This window comes from Rhizoctonia solani, chromosome 11 (genome assembly GCF_016906535.1).
Source record: "Rhizoctonia solani chromosome 11, complete sequence".
In the NCBI taxonomy this organism is placed as follows: Eukaryota; Fungi; Basidiomycota; class Agaricomycetes; order Cantharellales; family Ceratobasidiaceae; genus Rhizoctonia; species Rhizoctonia solani.
This window is the reverse complement of record NC_057380.1, coordinates 957,248-972,410: the sequence shown is the minus strand read 5'-3', so window position 1 is coordinate 972,410 and position 15,163 is coordinate 957,248. Positions and strand designations below refer to the sequence as shown.

The 15,163-nt window shown below is 45.5% G+C and overlaps 6 protein-coding genes across 6 annotated transcripts; all 6 read right to left on the bottom strand.

The window, feature by feature from the left end:
* Window positions 1-1,156: 1,156 nt before the first annotated feature.
* Window positions 1,157-2,597, bottom strand: RhiXN_10341 (glycoside hydrolase family 61 protein; the record flags this gene model as incomplete). The annotated part of the gene is made up of 6 exons (XM_043330157.1): window positions 1,157-1,359; window positions 1,420-1,792; window positions 1,847-1,932; window positions 1,979-2,144; window positions 2,238-2,329; window positions 2,381-2,597. The coding sequence occupies 6 exons, from the start codon at window positions 2,595-2,597 to the stop codon at window positions 1,157-1,159; spliced, it is 1,137 nt and encodes a 378-aa protein (XP_043184254.1).
* A 319-nt stretch (window positions 2,598-2,916) lies between these two features.
* On the bottom strand, window positions 2,917-4,348 carry RhiXN_10340 (glycoside hydrolase family 61 protein; the record flags this gene model as incomplete). Its single annotated transcript, XM_043330156.1, has 6 exons — window positions 2,917-3,113; window positions 3,174-3,572; window positions 3,623-3,688; window positions 3,745-3,879; window positions 3,937-4,101; window positions 4,171-4,348. 6 exons carry the CDS (start codon window positions 4,346-4,348, stop codon window positions 2,917-2,919), a joined length of 1,140 nt encoding a protein of 379 aa, XP_043184253.1.
* A 1,449-nt stretch (window positions 4,349-5,797) lies between these two features.
* Window positions 5,798-9,073, bottom strand: RhiXN_10339 (laminin domain protein; the record flags this gene model as incomplete). The annotated part of the gene is made up of 13 exons (XM_043330155.1): window positions 5,798-6,004; window positions 6,711-6,842; window positions 6,891-6,931; window positions 6,981-7,046; window positions 7,098-7,246; window positions 7,631-7,803; window positions 7,861-7,923; window positions 7,991-8,349; window positions 8,403-8,465; window positions 8,515-8,645; window positions 8,697-8,709; window positions 8,789-8,854; window positions 8,902-9,073. 13 exons carry the CDS (start codon window positions 9,071-9,073, stop codon window positions 5,798-5,800), a joined length of 1,635 nt encoding a protein of 544 aa, XP_043184252.1.
* A 190-nt stretch (window positions 9,074-9,263) lies between these two features.
* On the bottom strand, window positions 9,264-10,664 carry RhiXN_10338 (glycoside hydrolase family 61 protein; the record flags this gene model as incomplete). Its single annotated transcript, XM_043330154.1, has 6 exons — window positions 9,264-9,453; window positions 9,530-9,882; window positions 9,935-10,020; window positions 10,076-10,210; window positions 10,269-10,433; window positions 10,487-10,664. The coding sequence occupies 6 exons, from the start codon at window positions 10,662-10,664 to the stop codon at window positions 9,264-9,266; spliced, it is 1,107 nt and encodes a 368-aa protein (XP_043184251.1).
* Window positions 10,665-11,284: 620 nt separating this feature from the next.
* On the bottom strand, window positions 11,285-12,429 carry RhiXN_10337 (glycoside hydrolase family 61 protein; the record flags this gene model as incomplete). The annotated part of the gene is made up of 8 exons (XM_043330153.1): window positions 11,285-11,297; window positions 11,355-11,367; window positions 11,440-11,482; window positions 11,537-11,690; window positions 11,753-11,887; window positions 11,938-12,033; window positions 12,086-12,212; window positions 12,255-12,429. 8 exons carry the CDS (start codon window positions 12,427-12,429, stop codon window positions 11,285-11,287), a joined length of 756 nt encoding a protein of 251 aa, XP_043184250.1.
* Window positions 12,430-13,534: 1,105 nt separating this feature from the next.
* Window positions 13,535-14,944, bottom strand: RhiXN_10336 (peptidyl-Lys metalloendopeptidase; the record flags this gene model as incomplete). Its single annotated transcript, XM_043330152.1, has 7 exons — window positions 13,535-13,562; window positions 13,620-13,781; window positions 13,844-14,122; window positions 14,176-14,381; window positions 14,438-14,674; window positions 14,723-14,799; window positions 14,860-14,944. The coding sequence occupies 7 exons, from the start codon at window positions 14,942-14,944 to the stop codon at window positions 13,535-13,537; spliced, it is 1,074 nt and encodes a 357-aa protein (XP_043184249.1).
* Window positions 14,945-15,163: the final 219 nt, after the last annotated feature.

Genomic DNA, 15,163 nt, shown 5'->3' with positions numbered 1-15,163 from the left:
GACGGGGCGCTTTTACAGTGACAATAAAAAGTTATAGATAGTTTGTGGTCGTCGAGGCCGTGAACAAGAGGTCGAGGACCAGTTTGACACGTCAATATACACACGAGGGCCCTGAGTCACCTGACCTATATTTACCCCGCGATTATATCGGACAATCTTTGATCGGTCGATTGAAGTCACAGAAGACCAAGACTATCTTTATAAAATTGCTGTTGAGCATACTCCTTTGTTCATACACGCGAGTAATGCTGCCTGGAAACGCTTCCCTTGAACCATCCTTTTAACCACTCGTCACTATCCTTCGGCGTTAGTTTGTGTCAGTGCCTATGATCAACACGAGCAACACCAAGGCGTTGGTTGAAACCACTGGCCCATCGCACATCCAATTGCCAGTCCGTTAGAGCTTTGCATGAAAATTGGGATACTCACTCAAACTCATCGATCAAACTTCATAACATGTATGAACCGATCTCGGTACCATTCTGTTCGAGTACCTCTTCAGCCAATCCTCCGAGTAATATGACCGTCGGTCCTTATTGTCTGCTGTTTTTATGTTGGTAAGTTATACTCGCATTCAATCTATTAATGACGATAGGCAAGCAATATTTGCTGGAGAAATTCACATATACGTGCACCGGGAAACTTTACTTGGTGAGCATGATCATTAGCCCCGTGTCGCGAATATGCTTCTCCTTAGCATACCACAAGAGTTTAATGAGTCTCAACGGACTGCCCGCGTATATTGATCTGCCTATTTGGAATGGTTTGAGACCTCCACGATAGATACCCGCTGCTTTGACGTGAAAAATCGATAGAGAACGACCAACTCTGTATCAGCCGCTTGAGTTCAGCTAACTTCCCTGAGCTTTGTCAAACTTAAAAGAGCAAGTATCGGGCTATTCACTAATGGATATGTTTCTTAGCTTGTTTCCTATAGTCCATTTAATCCTTCTACAATATTGGTATTTGGTGCTTGTTCAATTATTGGGGAAATCTAACATGTATTATCCGTGCTTTCATCAATAAGTTCTACTTTTCTTATCGTCGCTTGCTATAAGGCTATGTGTCAATTGAATTCAATACTATCATGGTCCAAATAGGTCTCTAAATAACCCTTATCCGGTGTAGATCATGTGGTCTATCAAATCTATTGGACTCAGTATGTCCGTAGGCCATCCATGCCTTCCGTTAGTTTCCTCAGGTCCGCTACTCGCCTCGCACGCTCGGCGTCGACCTTAGGACCAACCTCCCAAAACTTGTTATCTTCAGACTTCCACCCGCCTCGTAAAAAGTCAGAAATGCGAGCCGAATGGCGGTCACGCAATGTATTGGCCTTCGTCCAATTGCTTTTGTCTCCCGCTAAGAGGTTGGAACGAATAAATCAGTACACAATATGCTTTGGTCATAATGTGCACATACCTTCATCCAATGAGAACCCGCACATAGCTAGTACCACTCTTGGTGGAACGGTTATACGACCATGCTTGAAACAATATGTCGAAACGGCGATACAGTGAATAAGCGCCCCATCGTCGTCATGTGTACGCAGAACAGGTTTGGGGGATGTTCCCGGAGCAAGTTTAGTGTCGACCGTCGATACATCAAAGGATCCAGAAGTTCCATTTTCAGCTACAAACTCTGCAGGGGATGAAGTCTCAGTGACTAGCGGTGTGGAAGGTGTTGTTATGACTGGAACGCTCGTTGGTTTCGAGTGGGTATTTCGAGTGGGTTTGGCCTGAGAGCCTGACTTGGACTTTTTAGGGTGGGTGACGAATTTCGCAACAAAGTACATCTGGAATAAAATGAAGTGGGTCAAATTGATAACCAGCCAATAAGTAACTCTTACCCATTTATCTTCCCATCCTCCGATGCTCATTCTAATTTCGTAGGGTGCATTGATAGGTATTTCGCGGATGTAATGATAATGCGCTCCTGTGGGAATGTTAGTGAAATATAGTCGTTTGGTGCAGCAACCTACCCCCAAGCGCCACCCAACCATTATCACCAAAGAAAGCAGGGAACCAATCGATACATGCTTGCATGCGGGCAGGGTCCAGATTCTTGGCATAACAAGAGTTGGAGAGATGTCCGTTCCAGTCGCAATCATCGGGTGCTGCAAAACATGCCCATTGAGTCTGCGAAATCTGAAAGCGAGGATATAACATACAAGCCCAGCACTTGAGTACATTAGTGCACCCTTATCGGAACCATCCCGTGGGAAAGACACTTCGGCCCACCGGACTGACGCTCGTCCACCATGCGCGACCATCACCGCGTTTATACAATAAACCGTTGAGTCGAATTCGGATCACCGATGCAAACACACGCACTTGACCCCATTGTGAGTGCTATGCAAAGCAGAAATGGGTGCTTATCTTACTGTGCCATACTCCCGGCCAACTCCTTGCATTGAACAAAAATACAAATAAAATGAACCATTTAATTGGCCTAGGAATAAACGGCAAGATGGATTTAGAAGAGTCTGCAGGAGTCAAGAGAGATGTGATTTGTCGCAATAACCGGGCGATCGGTGTGGGGAGGGACTGAAGCGAAGGGGCCACAGAAGAACGGCGGGACGCACGCGTATTAGATGTCATTTTCAGTTGCTTGTTAAAGTCGCCGTTAGATGTAATTACGATAACTCTGCGAGAGGGTTTTATGCCCTCCCCACACCCAAGACTAAGCGACAGTTGTGCCGAGATACAAAATCGTTGGGGTTGTAGGCACAGCCACCACATAATGATAAGCACGTGACGCCCCACAACAAAATGCTTTTAACCATAAGGACACCTCGATGGGTAACTTGGAAAATGAGTATATGCATCCAATATGGTTTAGCCTAACAAAATATATTGCAAGGTTTAAAGGGTGGTCTCTAGCTTTTTATGATACCATTTGGTCGGATGGGTTAATATCTTAAACACGTAGCCCATTCATTCCCTCGGTCAACTTCCTGAGCTCAGCTAGTCTCCTATTACGCTCTTCCTCGACCTTTGGCCCAGCTTGCCAGAACTTGTTCTCCTCTAACTTCCCCCCTCTGAAAAACTCTGTCATTGCCGCCGTCCCGCGTTCTCTAAGGCGCTTTGCATTCAACCAGTTACTTTTGTCGCCGGCTAGAAAACATCAAGAATTATACTTTATCATTACCACTCATTACTTAAAAAAATGCTTACTCTCTGTTAATGAATATCCGGACGTAGCCAGGACCACGTTTGGTGGTACAGTAATCCGTCCGTGCTTAAAACAAATTGCCGATACAGCAATACAATGAATCAAAGCTCCATCATCATCGTGTGTCTGAAGAGTCTTTTTGTTTTTGGTAGCAGGTTTGAGCCCGCTATCAACGATAGAGGTGTCCAGGTCCCTTTCTTCCTGTACTTTCCGGTCGATCAGCTCAGCAGGTGTCGAGGTTTCAGCTTCAAACGGGGTTGTCGGGGCAGAGATGGGCGGAATTAGAGGTGTGGATGCGTTGGTGCTGTGCTCTGTAGATTTGATTTTCTGTTTCTTGTGAGAAACAAACTTTGCAACACAGTATACCTTGGGTTCAGAGGCAATCGCATCGTATTTAAGCGCTAGTAAATTCTTTGAGCGAGCGTTCTTACCCATTTATCCTCCCATGCACCAATACTTAAGCGGATCTCGTATCTTCTATTCATAGGTATCTCCTTGATGTATTGGTAATGAGCGGCTACGAGGATAGTGAGTACGATGTCATTATATGATTTTTTGAGGAAATCTGCAAACCTCCGAGTGCAGCCATTCCGCCATCATTGAAGAAAGCCGGAAACCACGATAACAACATGTTCATGCGAGCTGGATCGAGATTCTTAGCATAAGAAGAATTTGAAAGGTGGCCAATCCAGTCACAGTCATCTAAGGCTAGATACATGCACCCGTGAATAAAATCAAACTAGAGTTCAGAGTTTGAAAGCTTACTGGCTTGACATTTCAGAACAACTAGAGCTCCTTTATCTGAACCGTCTAGTGTAGGGAAAACACTACGTCCAACAGGACTAACACTAGTCCACCATTCGTACCCATCACCACGCCTATTTATCAGCCCGCTTAATCGATGCTTCAACAATGGCATCAACACGCGTACTAAAGATGAGTAATTGAGCTGGCCTGAGCTTCTCTATTCACGATAACTGAATCAAAGATCACACTTACCATGCCAAGCACCAGGCAAACTTTTGACGTTCAGAATCAACACCGCGAAAACTACCCATTTAATGGCTCTAGAAATGAATGAATTTTCGAAGCTACTTGTAATTTCAAGTAAAGGCAGTGGGTTTGCCCGCTTGAGAGTCTCCTTTGATACGTTAGATAGGAGATCGAGGACTTGCATTGTGCGTCAATGCTAGCACGTATGTGGAGTATATCCTATCAATTTATACCTCTAGGAACTGGTGTATAACGAATACAAGAGGGTTGGGGCAGACGCATTCATGTGGAGTTACCGGTTCTTAACAACAGCCGGTCCGTGATCAGCAGTCATTGCATCAAAGGGCCTATCGCATAGCTAGTAGGGTCAGGGTGCAGTATATCCAGTGGCCCATCGATACAACCTCGTACAACCCAGTAAACATTTATATGGCAACCTCAGATGCTACATGTCTGCGAATGACAAGAAGATCCTTACGAGTAGAGTGTCGATTTATTTAGAATTAGTTAAGTGTATAATAAAAATTACCATTCAGTTTATTCGTTTTGGTAAGAGATGATATTCCATTTTGTTGGGGCAGGCCAAGTGGTTATGAACCCAAGAAGAAGTATGAATAAATTATTCACTCGGCTAGAAGTAGCTTATCGTGCCCGAGGCTCCTTGGACAGGGCCACTTCACATCTACACGACACTTCGGCAAATCGAATCTTGTGGGATCGGCCAATCGGGTGGCAGCGTAAAACCATTGTTTTTGCTAATGATTACTGTTTAAATTCTCCTAATATTGCGTAGTAGACAACATTAATCAGCAAAATCAGAGGTCGCCACCCGCAGCCTATATAGCCACCCGCACGAGCAAATTTCAAATTTCACGAAATGCCATCCTCACGTGGTTTATTCCCGCGTATCCCAAAGACGAGCATTGGAGACGGGGATGCGTAGTGGTGGAAAGACATGAATGTCCATGTACAAGGGTACGTGCTATATGCATGCGACTCGGGAATATACCCCCATGCGCCACCTATTGCAGCGTCACGCTTGGATATCTGAGCAAAGCAATTGATTAGATTGGGTTGTGCATAATTATTCATTCACGGCTTGAAAGACAAATATTCCCAAACAATACTACTTGAGTAGTAACTTTCACCTTGTTAGCTTTGGAGCTTACAACAGTTTTCTATATAGGTGCGCGATCGCGATGCCTAATCGGACGGGGCAAAAGCTGTTCAGCATCGGTACCCTCGTCAGATCTGAGGTCCATAAAGTGACCATCTTCTAGTATCCTGTAGAAGCTGAGACAGCTAGCCAGATACTATGGGAAAATGTTCTGAATAGGAGTGGTACAAAATCAGCTGAGTTCTAGGTCCATTGTTAGTTAGCGATGGGATGAACAAGGGTAAAAGGCTCCGATAAACTGTGACATTTTGGCAGAAGACGGTGCATCGTTTTGTGTCATCAAATTATCCTTGGCTGCCACTCAGGAAGATTTCTCACGGCCGCGAATAATTCTAAACCCCAATGACCACTTTATAATCACTCGTACCTAGATCTTCGAGGGCGCTGGTCTAATGCTCACATAGATTAGTAGGTAAAATACAAGCCACTTCATAACCATATGACAAGTCATGCCACCTACGATATGGGCGGGTATCCGTAACGCAGACGGTGGCTTAATAGCTTCTCCACATCTCCCTTCCTGCCTGGCTTGAGTTCTCCGCTCTCTTCATCTATTAGTTCTGCACCGATATTGTAAAACTCGAGATGCCCAATAACGTTTTCTACCCTGGGAGAGTTGAAGAGTCCAAAGCTTTCCGCCTTAATGCCACGGAGTTGGTGCATCTACAGACTTTGGTTGATCTATGTACCCTTGTTAAAGGGCAGCTCACACATACCCACGGTAACTCGCCCCTTTAGTTCATATGATAGTATGAGTATTCTGACCGCTGCGTGATTGTTAGGAAGTAGTTCTCATTATACTATGAATAAGGTGTTATCGGCAATACCGCACCTTCCAGTGTCCCAAGTAATAAGTTGAAAATAAAATCCGCGCAATGTTCCTTAATAGCTCTTCATTCCCGCTGAGCAGTCGATTCGTTTCTTCAAGCTTCAAAAAACAGGGGTTTTCTCGATTCCATCATTCAAATCCGCCTTTAAAGTGGTCTCCAGTCCTGACGTGGTGTTCTTAGGAAGCCCTGCCTAGGGAGAAAAGATGGTCGGACTCAAACTCGGGTCCTTCAAACCCACAGGTTGCGGTTCTTGCTGGTTTGCCGACACAGGAATAGGAACTGGAGGCTTATTAATATTTGTCAAACTTTGCGAAGTATATTTCTCCGGCTTCTGGGCGAATTGACCGCGATTAGAGTCCTGAATAAATCGTGCTGATAACCATTTAATTATTCGGTCAGTTTTGAAAAGCGATCGCGCCCACCAAGCTGAATGTTAAACAAGTGCTGAGACATCTTGGCACTCAAAGCAGAATCAAAGAACGGACCTACGCAAACTCTATTAATCAGTTATAAATAATGAACATCCTGCAATCGCTTACTATTGCTAGATTCTCCAAAGTGCGAACCGCGTTATGCGCCAACTCTATCTCTTCATCTGAAGGTGCCCCAATGACTGGTTCTAGCCTAATCGGTAGGTGGGATGGGATGGACGGAGGATCGTACGTGTTTTCCTGGATGTGATATTAGTAGGTGCCAGTCGTCTTCGGAGTGGCGCTTACTCCTGGGAATATACTAGATGGGTATTTATTCCTATGCACAGCTGCAATCTGGATGTAACCAGGGCTACTATTCGTAGTAAAACAATTTACCCATCTGGACGGTGAAGAGGTGTTGCGACAGCTGGGTAGACAGCTTAGAGTCATACAAGGTCGGGACTGAAAAAGGCAATTTAATATAGCACCAGAGTAGCTTCAGTGAGTACGCACCAGCTGATACGATATTCAGTGCCCGAATTGCATTGTGTATAGCTTCAACTTCCTCATCTGTGGTACTCCCACAATCGTATTTAAAATGGCTTCTTGAGAGATATTCTGGAATAGGAGGTGGGGTGTAAGTATTACAATTGGTTGGCGAGCTTGGATGGGCCAGGGTCATATTGGGAACTTCGGTTGAGATGGTGGTTGGCGTGAATATTCACATTATAATTAATATCAATTAGATGCGATTGCCACCTACACGTGATCATAGCGTGAACACTCCTTGTTCGTAGCCAAAAGCGTTAGAAATAACGTGACATTCAATCAGACACTGGCATATTCCAACATGACACATGGGGGGGGGGGCAGATCATACACGGTATCCTAGAAACTTTAGACTTCGCTGTAATGCCATTTGCTGCTCATAGACGTACTTCTGGAATGGCACAACAGGCTTTGTGGAACATCAAAATATCCCATGGCTCCGTTCTCAGCGTAACGGAACCTATGTTTCAAGCGGACGGAGATAGTATAAAAAATACCCCAAGGCCTTTTTCGCATCCGCTTCTTTGTTCGGTTTGAGATTTTCGGTCCCTTCTTCGATTAATTCAGTGCCAATATTATAGAATTTGAGATATGCAACAAGTTCTTTTCCTACAACAGGATTGTAGAGTTCACCTGAACTCCCACCGGATGTACTTTGGAGGTGGTACATCTAACAGTGTTGGGATACTAAATCATTATAAGTAGCTACCATGATAAACAAACATACCCATGGAAATTCTCCCTTTTCGTTCATAGTCTGGTATGAGGTATAACTACCAACTCTATTAAACTAATTCCCGGTTAGCATCACATAGGTGCATAATGTTCGAAGTAAGCTATGTTCAATAGCCACATACCCGGACATTAGTGTTTGAATTACCACTAATTAAAGTTAGTTTAATGACCCTTAGTAATTCTTCATTGCTAGACAGCAGCCTGTTTGTCTCTTGCTGATAGGCACATAGTTTATCGAGTTTGTCATTCGACTGCGATTCAACACCTGGCCTCGACCGAGGTTGCACGTGTGTTGCGTTCTCGGCCAGAGAGGGAGTGGCTGATTCTGGTTCGGTGTGTGTCGGATTCAGTGTTTCTTGATGGGACACGGAATTAGATATTGTAACAGCCGGAATATCAACCTCATCAACTGGAGGGGAAGGTCGACCCTGTATTTGGCTCTGAGTAAACTGCCCCTGATTTGCATCCTGGACATAGCGAGCTATTTATTGAATGAGCAGCCAACGCGTGATAAAAAAAGCAAGTACCACAAACCAAACTGTATATTGAACAAATGCTGAGATAGTTTGACACCCAACACTGGATCGAAGAAGGGACCTACATGCATAGTCACAATCGGATCCTTGCGAGCCTCTTGGAAACCTACTATTGGCCAAATTCTCCATAGCACGGACTACTCCATAGGCGGACTCTAACTCCTCATCCGATGGGCCCCAATAACCGGTTCCAAGGATATAGACATGGTAATGGGATGAGCGGGGGTGTATATGTATTCTCCTGACGTTCGCTCAGCAATGCACTATCGGGATGATGGAATAGCACACTTACCCCTGGAAAGATACTAGATGGATACTCATTCCGGTATAGCTACAGTTAATTTATGAAACCATTATCATTGCTACAAACCAGTTCAAACCCACCCATCTGAACAGTAAAGAGGTGTTGCGCTAGCTGGGTAGATAATTTATGGTCATATAATGCAGGGACTAACGCAAAGTCATCAACGGAGCGTGTATCGAACACACATACTCACAGTTCGACACACTGTTCACTGCCCTAATCGTATCGTGAATGGCCCTTACTTCCTCGTCTGTGGGTACGCCCACAATCACGTTCAAAGCATGGTTCCTCGAAAGATATTCTGGAAGCGAAGGGGGACTATAAGTCGCGCTGCTCGGGGAGTGTGGAGCTTGGGCGCGGTTCATCGAGAATCTCAATCGAGGTGGTAGTCCTAAAGCATGTCCTGTTCTGTTGCCACCCACACGTGATGAACGCCAATCCATTTTAAGAAAATATTAAATCATAGATACACCTGATCGAACACAAAAGCTAATAATCTGAACCAATGCACATTCATTAGGGGGCTCTAATAGCAAGACGCTACGCTCAGCTAGACTAATAAGCCCTCAACCCATCCAATCCCTCAGTCAGCTTCTTCAAGTCTGCGATCCGCCTTGCTCGATCCGCCTCGACCTCGGGACCCAACTCCCAGAACTTGTTCTCTTCTGTTTTCCATCCACCACGCAGGAACTCGGTCATACGAGCCGATCCACGCTCACGCAGATGCGTCGCATGCTCCCAGTTGCTCGAATCACCCACTAAAGTAAAGAATAAACGTTAGAAATAGTGATAAACATATTGTGATTTGTGACTTTACATACCCTCGGTCAATGAGAACCCAGAGATAGCCAGCGATCTTGGGGGGAACGGTCACCCGTCCATGTTTGCAACAATAGGTTGATACAGCGACACAGTGAATCAATGCGCCATCGTCGTCATGAGTGCGAAGGATAGGCTTGGAGGTAAGTTTTGTGTCCACGCGCGATGCGTCCAGGGGCGTAACTTTCCCGCTCGAACTCAGAGCTGGCTCGCCCGGAGTCGAAGGCTCGGTGCCGAGGGGAGTCGAAGGAGTAGTAATAGATGGAATCGAGGTAGCGGTGGCCGAATGAGCATTTGGTGTACTTGATTTAGACTTTCTTTTAGGACGAGTAACGAATTTGGCTACAAGGTAGATCTAACCAAAACATTTAGTTTGAAGTAAGGAGCCATGCTCGCTGTACACATACCCATTTTTCATCCCATCCACCAATACTAACTCGAATCTCATACGACGCATTCATAGGTATTTCCCTAATATAATGGTAGTGTGCACCTAAAAAAAATCGTTTTAGTACTCTATCATGCATAGCCAAATCACAGTCACGAACCTCCCAACGCAACCCATGCTCCGTCCTGGAACAAAGAAGGACACCATTCTACCCAAGCTTGCATCCGAGCGGGATCCAAATTCTTCGCATAACACGAGTTCGAAAGATGTCCATTAAAGTCACAGTCGTCCAAGGCTAAGATTCCGCTACAGTCAGACACCCGTTTCCACCACAAAAACGGGAAATTCCTTACCAGCCCAGGATTTCAGCACACTAATGGCACCCGGGTCTGCGCCGTCCGCGGTAGGAAAGACGCTTCGTCCAATAGGGCTAAGGCTGGCAATAAATTTATAGCTGTCTTTGCGCTTGGTGAAAAGCTCGTTCAGTCGATAGTTGATGACCGATTTGAACACGCGGACTGTTCATAGGCAATAATTAATGAAAGTCTGACGAGGTAATAATTAGACTCACAATGCCAAACCCCAGGCCAACTTCTTGCATTTAGAATCAAGACCAGCAAAACCGCCAATTTAACCGGTCTAGGAATGAAAGGAAAGAGAGATTGTGAAGCATCTTCAGGAGAGAACAAAGAAGTGAGCCATTGAGAAGCCTGTGTGAGAGGTGCGGAGAGTGCTTCAAGAAGCTGCATTCCGGGTAAGGTATTGGGTGAAAGCGAGGGAGAGTCAACATTTTCGGACTTGTCTTATATAGTTGCTTAGATGACGTTGAATTCATGAGATCAAGCGTTGGGGAATGTGGGGAAGGTCAAGTTAGGTGAAATACTTCCGGGTTATGGAGCTGTTATCGGGCCGGTTGACCGGCCCTGAACAACACTCGGGGACATCTCTACAAAAATCGCCCGAGTTCGCGAGTGCTTGGGAGTACCCATGGTTCTCCGTACACTCGCTGAGGCTCGCGAAGTAATTTAGGAGGCTTGGTCATCACATCCTTTACTCAATTTGGGTACCCAAATGTCACTTCAATATCCCACAATAGGATAAATCATTAGGTGACTAAGCATCTGTGGAGCTCGGCGAACTTACGGAAAACAATGCGTGCCCCCGAGCGCTCGCGAACCCTGGTGATTTTTGGAAAGGCGACCGGCCGAGCCATGATCGGTCATTGGCCGTCGACACCTCACGGTTTCTTCTATTTCATAAACTGATAACGAACGCTTTGATTGTGCCTATGACTAATATACAGACGATAACATTGCGGCAGAGAGAATGACAATATAATAATTCCCCCACACTGGCTTAATTGCAACGTTTAACCGGTCCAGCTGGAAAGGCAAGGATTAGTATCGAAATGAACAAATTGCCAAGAGATATAGACTTACACAGCAGGACCGGCTAATGTGAGAAAGTACGAAGAATTGTTAGAGTTTAGTTAACCTGGTTGTGGACGTAGGAGATATAACTTACGGATGGGATAGGTAGCCGAGCCTTTGTATGCATCATAGACGATCTAGGTCATATGTTTGGTTACTGGCGGGGATTACAAGACAAAAGATCGACTTACGCCCGGAGTCGACGGGGTGTATGCGCCTGGGAAAGAAACCTTGCTGCTTGGTCCTGTACTAGTTCCCGAACCAGTGACGCTAATTTGGAGACAAGAGGGATAGATCTGAACTCCAGGGTATGAATATGCAGCATGCAATGCGATAAGTTCGTGCCTATATTAATTTTAACAGATTAATGAGGTTTGAAAGAAAAATCTGCCATGGACTTGGCTTACCGAATAATGTATTGGCCTGGAGCAAGAGAGGCTGGAATTTTGAAGCTGTAGACCCAGTTGTTGGCCTTGAGGATATCAGTTGCTGCCCATTTGCCGTTTACAAGACCTTGCTCGGCGACCTTGAACCAAACAGCCCTAAGTCTAAAGTGTGAGACATCATTTATGTGTTATAGAAATGTCCATACGAGGTTCCAGGGTTCCATTTAGTGATATCTGAGGGCGCACGAGCCATGTATGTGATAACCGGGCCAACGTGGGAGTCAGGCCATTCGGTCCATTTGCTACTCAAATGCATGAGATAACGCTGCAGCTACGTATCGTTTGGGGACCTACAAAGAGATTGTAGTGCCAGCTGCAGCTGTGGCAACGGCGGCGGCAGGTGCGGATCCAACTACGCCACCTGCAGACCATCCATTGCATTGTACATCGATGAGGCTGACGTCCTCAACGGGCCCGTTGCCTGCATAAAGTAACAGTTAGGGTGCATACAGTCAGAGCCAACGTCTATACTTGCCTGGGATCTTGCGGATAACCCTTGCAGGCGCGGGGTTTGTGTACGGGTCCTGGTAAGGCAAATATCCTGTGTATTTTCCTGCAGAAGTAGTAACTTCTGAGACATATCCATGTCCCAGGACAGAGGCGGCAGTGGCCAAAAGGAGCGAGAGAGTAGCCAACATGTCGAGGAAGAGAGAGCCCGAGAGAGGTATGCTGGTTTGTCCTACCTTCCAACCGGGTTATATACCATTTGGAATGATGGTTTTACAGCTATTTCCGCTCTTTATATAATCGTGCAAGAGTCATTTGAGCGCACGACCCCTTGAGCTCACATACACGATATGGAACGAGGGCATAGGATTGAAACCCGGAGAATCTAATGTTGATACAATATTCGCCAAGCATTTCTCTACCTCCACCTGAGAAATAGATATTGGGAGACGATCCAATAGGGGTGCATGCCGACAAATTTGTTTGTGCATGTGGCCCGGATTTCACGCTTAACTCCAAGCAAGGAAAGCATGAGACCACTCTTACGGTAAAGAAGCATTGCTAGGCATCCCATTGAAGATTTGCTTGATAGCAACCAACCTATGATATTGCTTATAAATATCCTCCGAGGACATATCTACGGGAATTAGTCGTCGATAACATAGCGATAGAGGCGCGAGGAAGCTCCGAACGTGCACGTGAGCATAGCACCTGAGCATCATTCGGCAGAGCTATGGTCGGCTGAACGCACAAAACACTTGAAAGGCATCATTTGGCAAAACTTTTGATGATGGCGAACCTTGGAACCTTGTGCAACAGAAGCCTTTGACGAGAATGCCTCAATGAATATTTGGAATACTTTGGCAGATTTCAATTCAACTTAACATATTCCGAGCTGGTATCACCTAGTTATATGCGGCATAGTACTTGGGTCATATGTCATAAGAGAAGCACTTTGAAAGACTATGAGTCTGGCTACTATAAACGATGGCTGATACGTCTAATGATCTTGATTTGAATAAATTCGGACCGGAAGAGAACCTCAGCGAGCAGACACATTAGGATTGCTGTGAGTCTTGTGGAACGCAGCGGTAAGTTGGCCTTGTCTGTGACATAGGGAATATTCATTCTCACACAAACCTTTCCGTAGAGCTATATCATAAACGTGCTCGGGCTCTGGGGTGAAGTTACATAGATTAATTCTGAAACCGTATGGCAGAGACGATGGCATCCACTGAACGGAAATGCGAATACAGTATTGTGGATGCGAAAACATGATGAAGCCTATTCGGAAACCTAAGAAAGTGTTGGTGTGTTCTCCGCGCTAGGGTTCCAGAAGTTAGTGCCCTACTAACATCTAAATCAAATAAATTATTCTTACAAGTACTCGTGGCTGTCAGCGTTCATAATAGCCTGAGCAGGATTGGACTTTGCCAGAGCTTGCGCGTCACCCTGACCGTAAACGTGGTCTTCGACCGCCCCATTGGCAACAAAGTGTGAATTTTCGTGAACAATAGTTCCGGCTTTGGAGTCAGTGCCAGTACTGCATTATTTAAAATGATGGTTATATTACGAGACCCAGACACTGTATGATAAAGGACTTACGTGGGCGCCCGCCAGAATGCTCCGCAGAGATATATCTTGGTAGGTACGTTTGGGTCAACATACGCATAGGTGTTTGGGTAGTCCATGCTGGGGTGAGTCAAGCAGTCGCTACAATCGTAGTTCATCGACGAAGCGTCCGTTCCAATATTTTTGAAATGAGATGCAACAGAGTTATAACGGGATTTGTCGAATGTCCCGAACCAGGTCGTATAGCGTGGTTTGCCTGAAGCGAGACCTGAGAGGTAAGAGTTGGCATTGGAAACCATAGCATCCGAGGCACTGAAATCAAATTATTATATTGTAAGTCAGCAGTGAAATAAATGAAAACGTACGTCGCGGCCTCTTTGATCTGGGACTGTTGGTCGGCACTGCAACCGGTGAAGGAGAGTGCACGCCTAGTAACAGAGGCAGTTACGGTGTAGCGATTAGTAGTAGCGAGTTTACCCGCCACCTTGAGTTGATGCGATTTAATCGAGGCCTCAATAGTCTTTAGCTCTCCGGATTCGTCTATGTAATTGAAGGTATTCAATGTACTGAACTATAGGAGCGGCAATGGGTTATTAGAAGAGAGACACGAGTAAGGTAACACCATACATTATAAGCCCCTTCGCCGCATCGCGTGAAATTGTAGGTTCCCGCCAAATTATGGTCGATCTCGATAGTCTGGCCGGGTGCCAGAGTCGTAAAAGCAGAGCTGTTGCTTGATTTTGCGGCTTGGGATGGAACGTATTTGACCCTCAAGCCTGTAAACTTGGGCGTTCCGGACGCTGATGATATGCTAAAGGTGTTGGTATTGGCCTTGGACAGTACTGAGCGAGGGTCGTTCAAGAGCTAGAAGGCTATTGGTGATAATTCTAATAAAAGAAATGAGTGACTAACCTTCAGAGTGACATCTCCAGTGTTCTTAAGTGACGCTTTTACGATCAAACTGTCGACGTCGACCGCAGAAGAAGGGGCTTTGATAGTAACAAAATGAGAAGATATCCAAGGGAAAGTGTAGAATGATTTATGATTACCTGCAATGTCAAGAGCGAGGCCAGGTGCAGCAGAAACTTGGAATGCAAATAAAGAAAACAATAGGCCAATGTTGATGGCGTTCATAATGAAGTGAACAGGTTTAAGGAGTGAGTGAATGAGATCGAATGAAAAATGATGTCGAACGAGGTGCAAGCTACAGGTATTTATAAAGACATATCGGAGATTAGTGGGAGGTATTAGAGCACAGGTGATCGTAACCCCAAATGCCAAGGAAGCGTGGTGTGCGTGAAAGTCCCAATCGTAGTGATACTACGGTCCGGTCCATGAGAAGCTGAATCTACA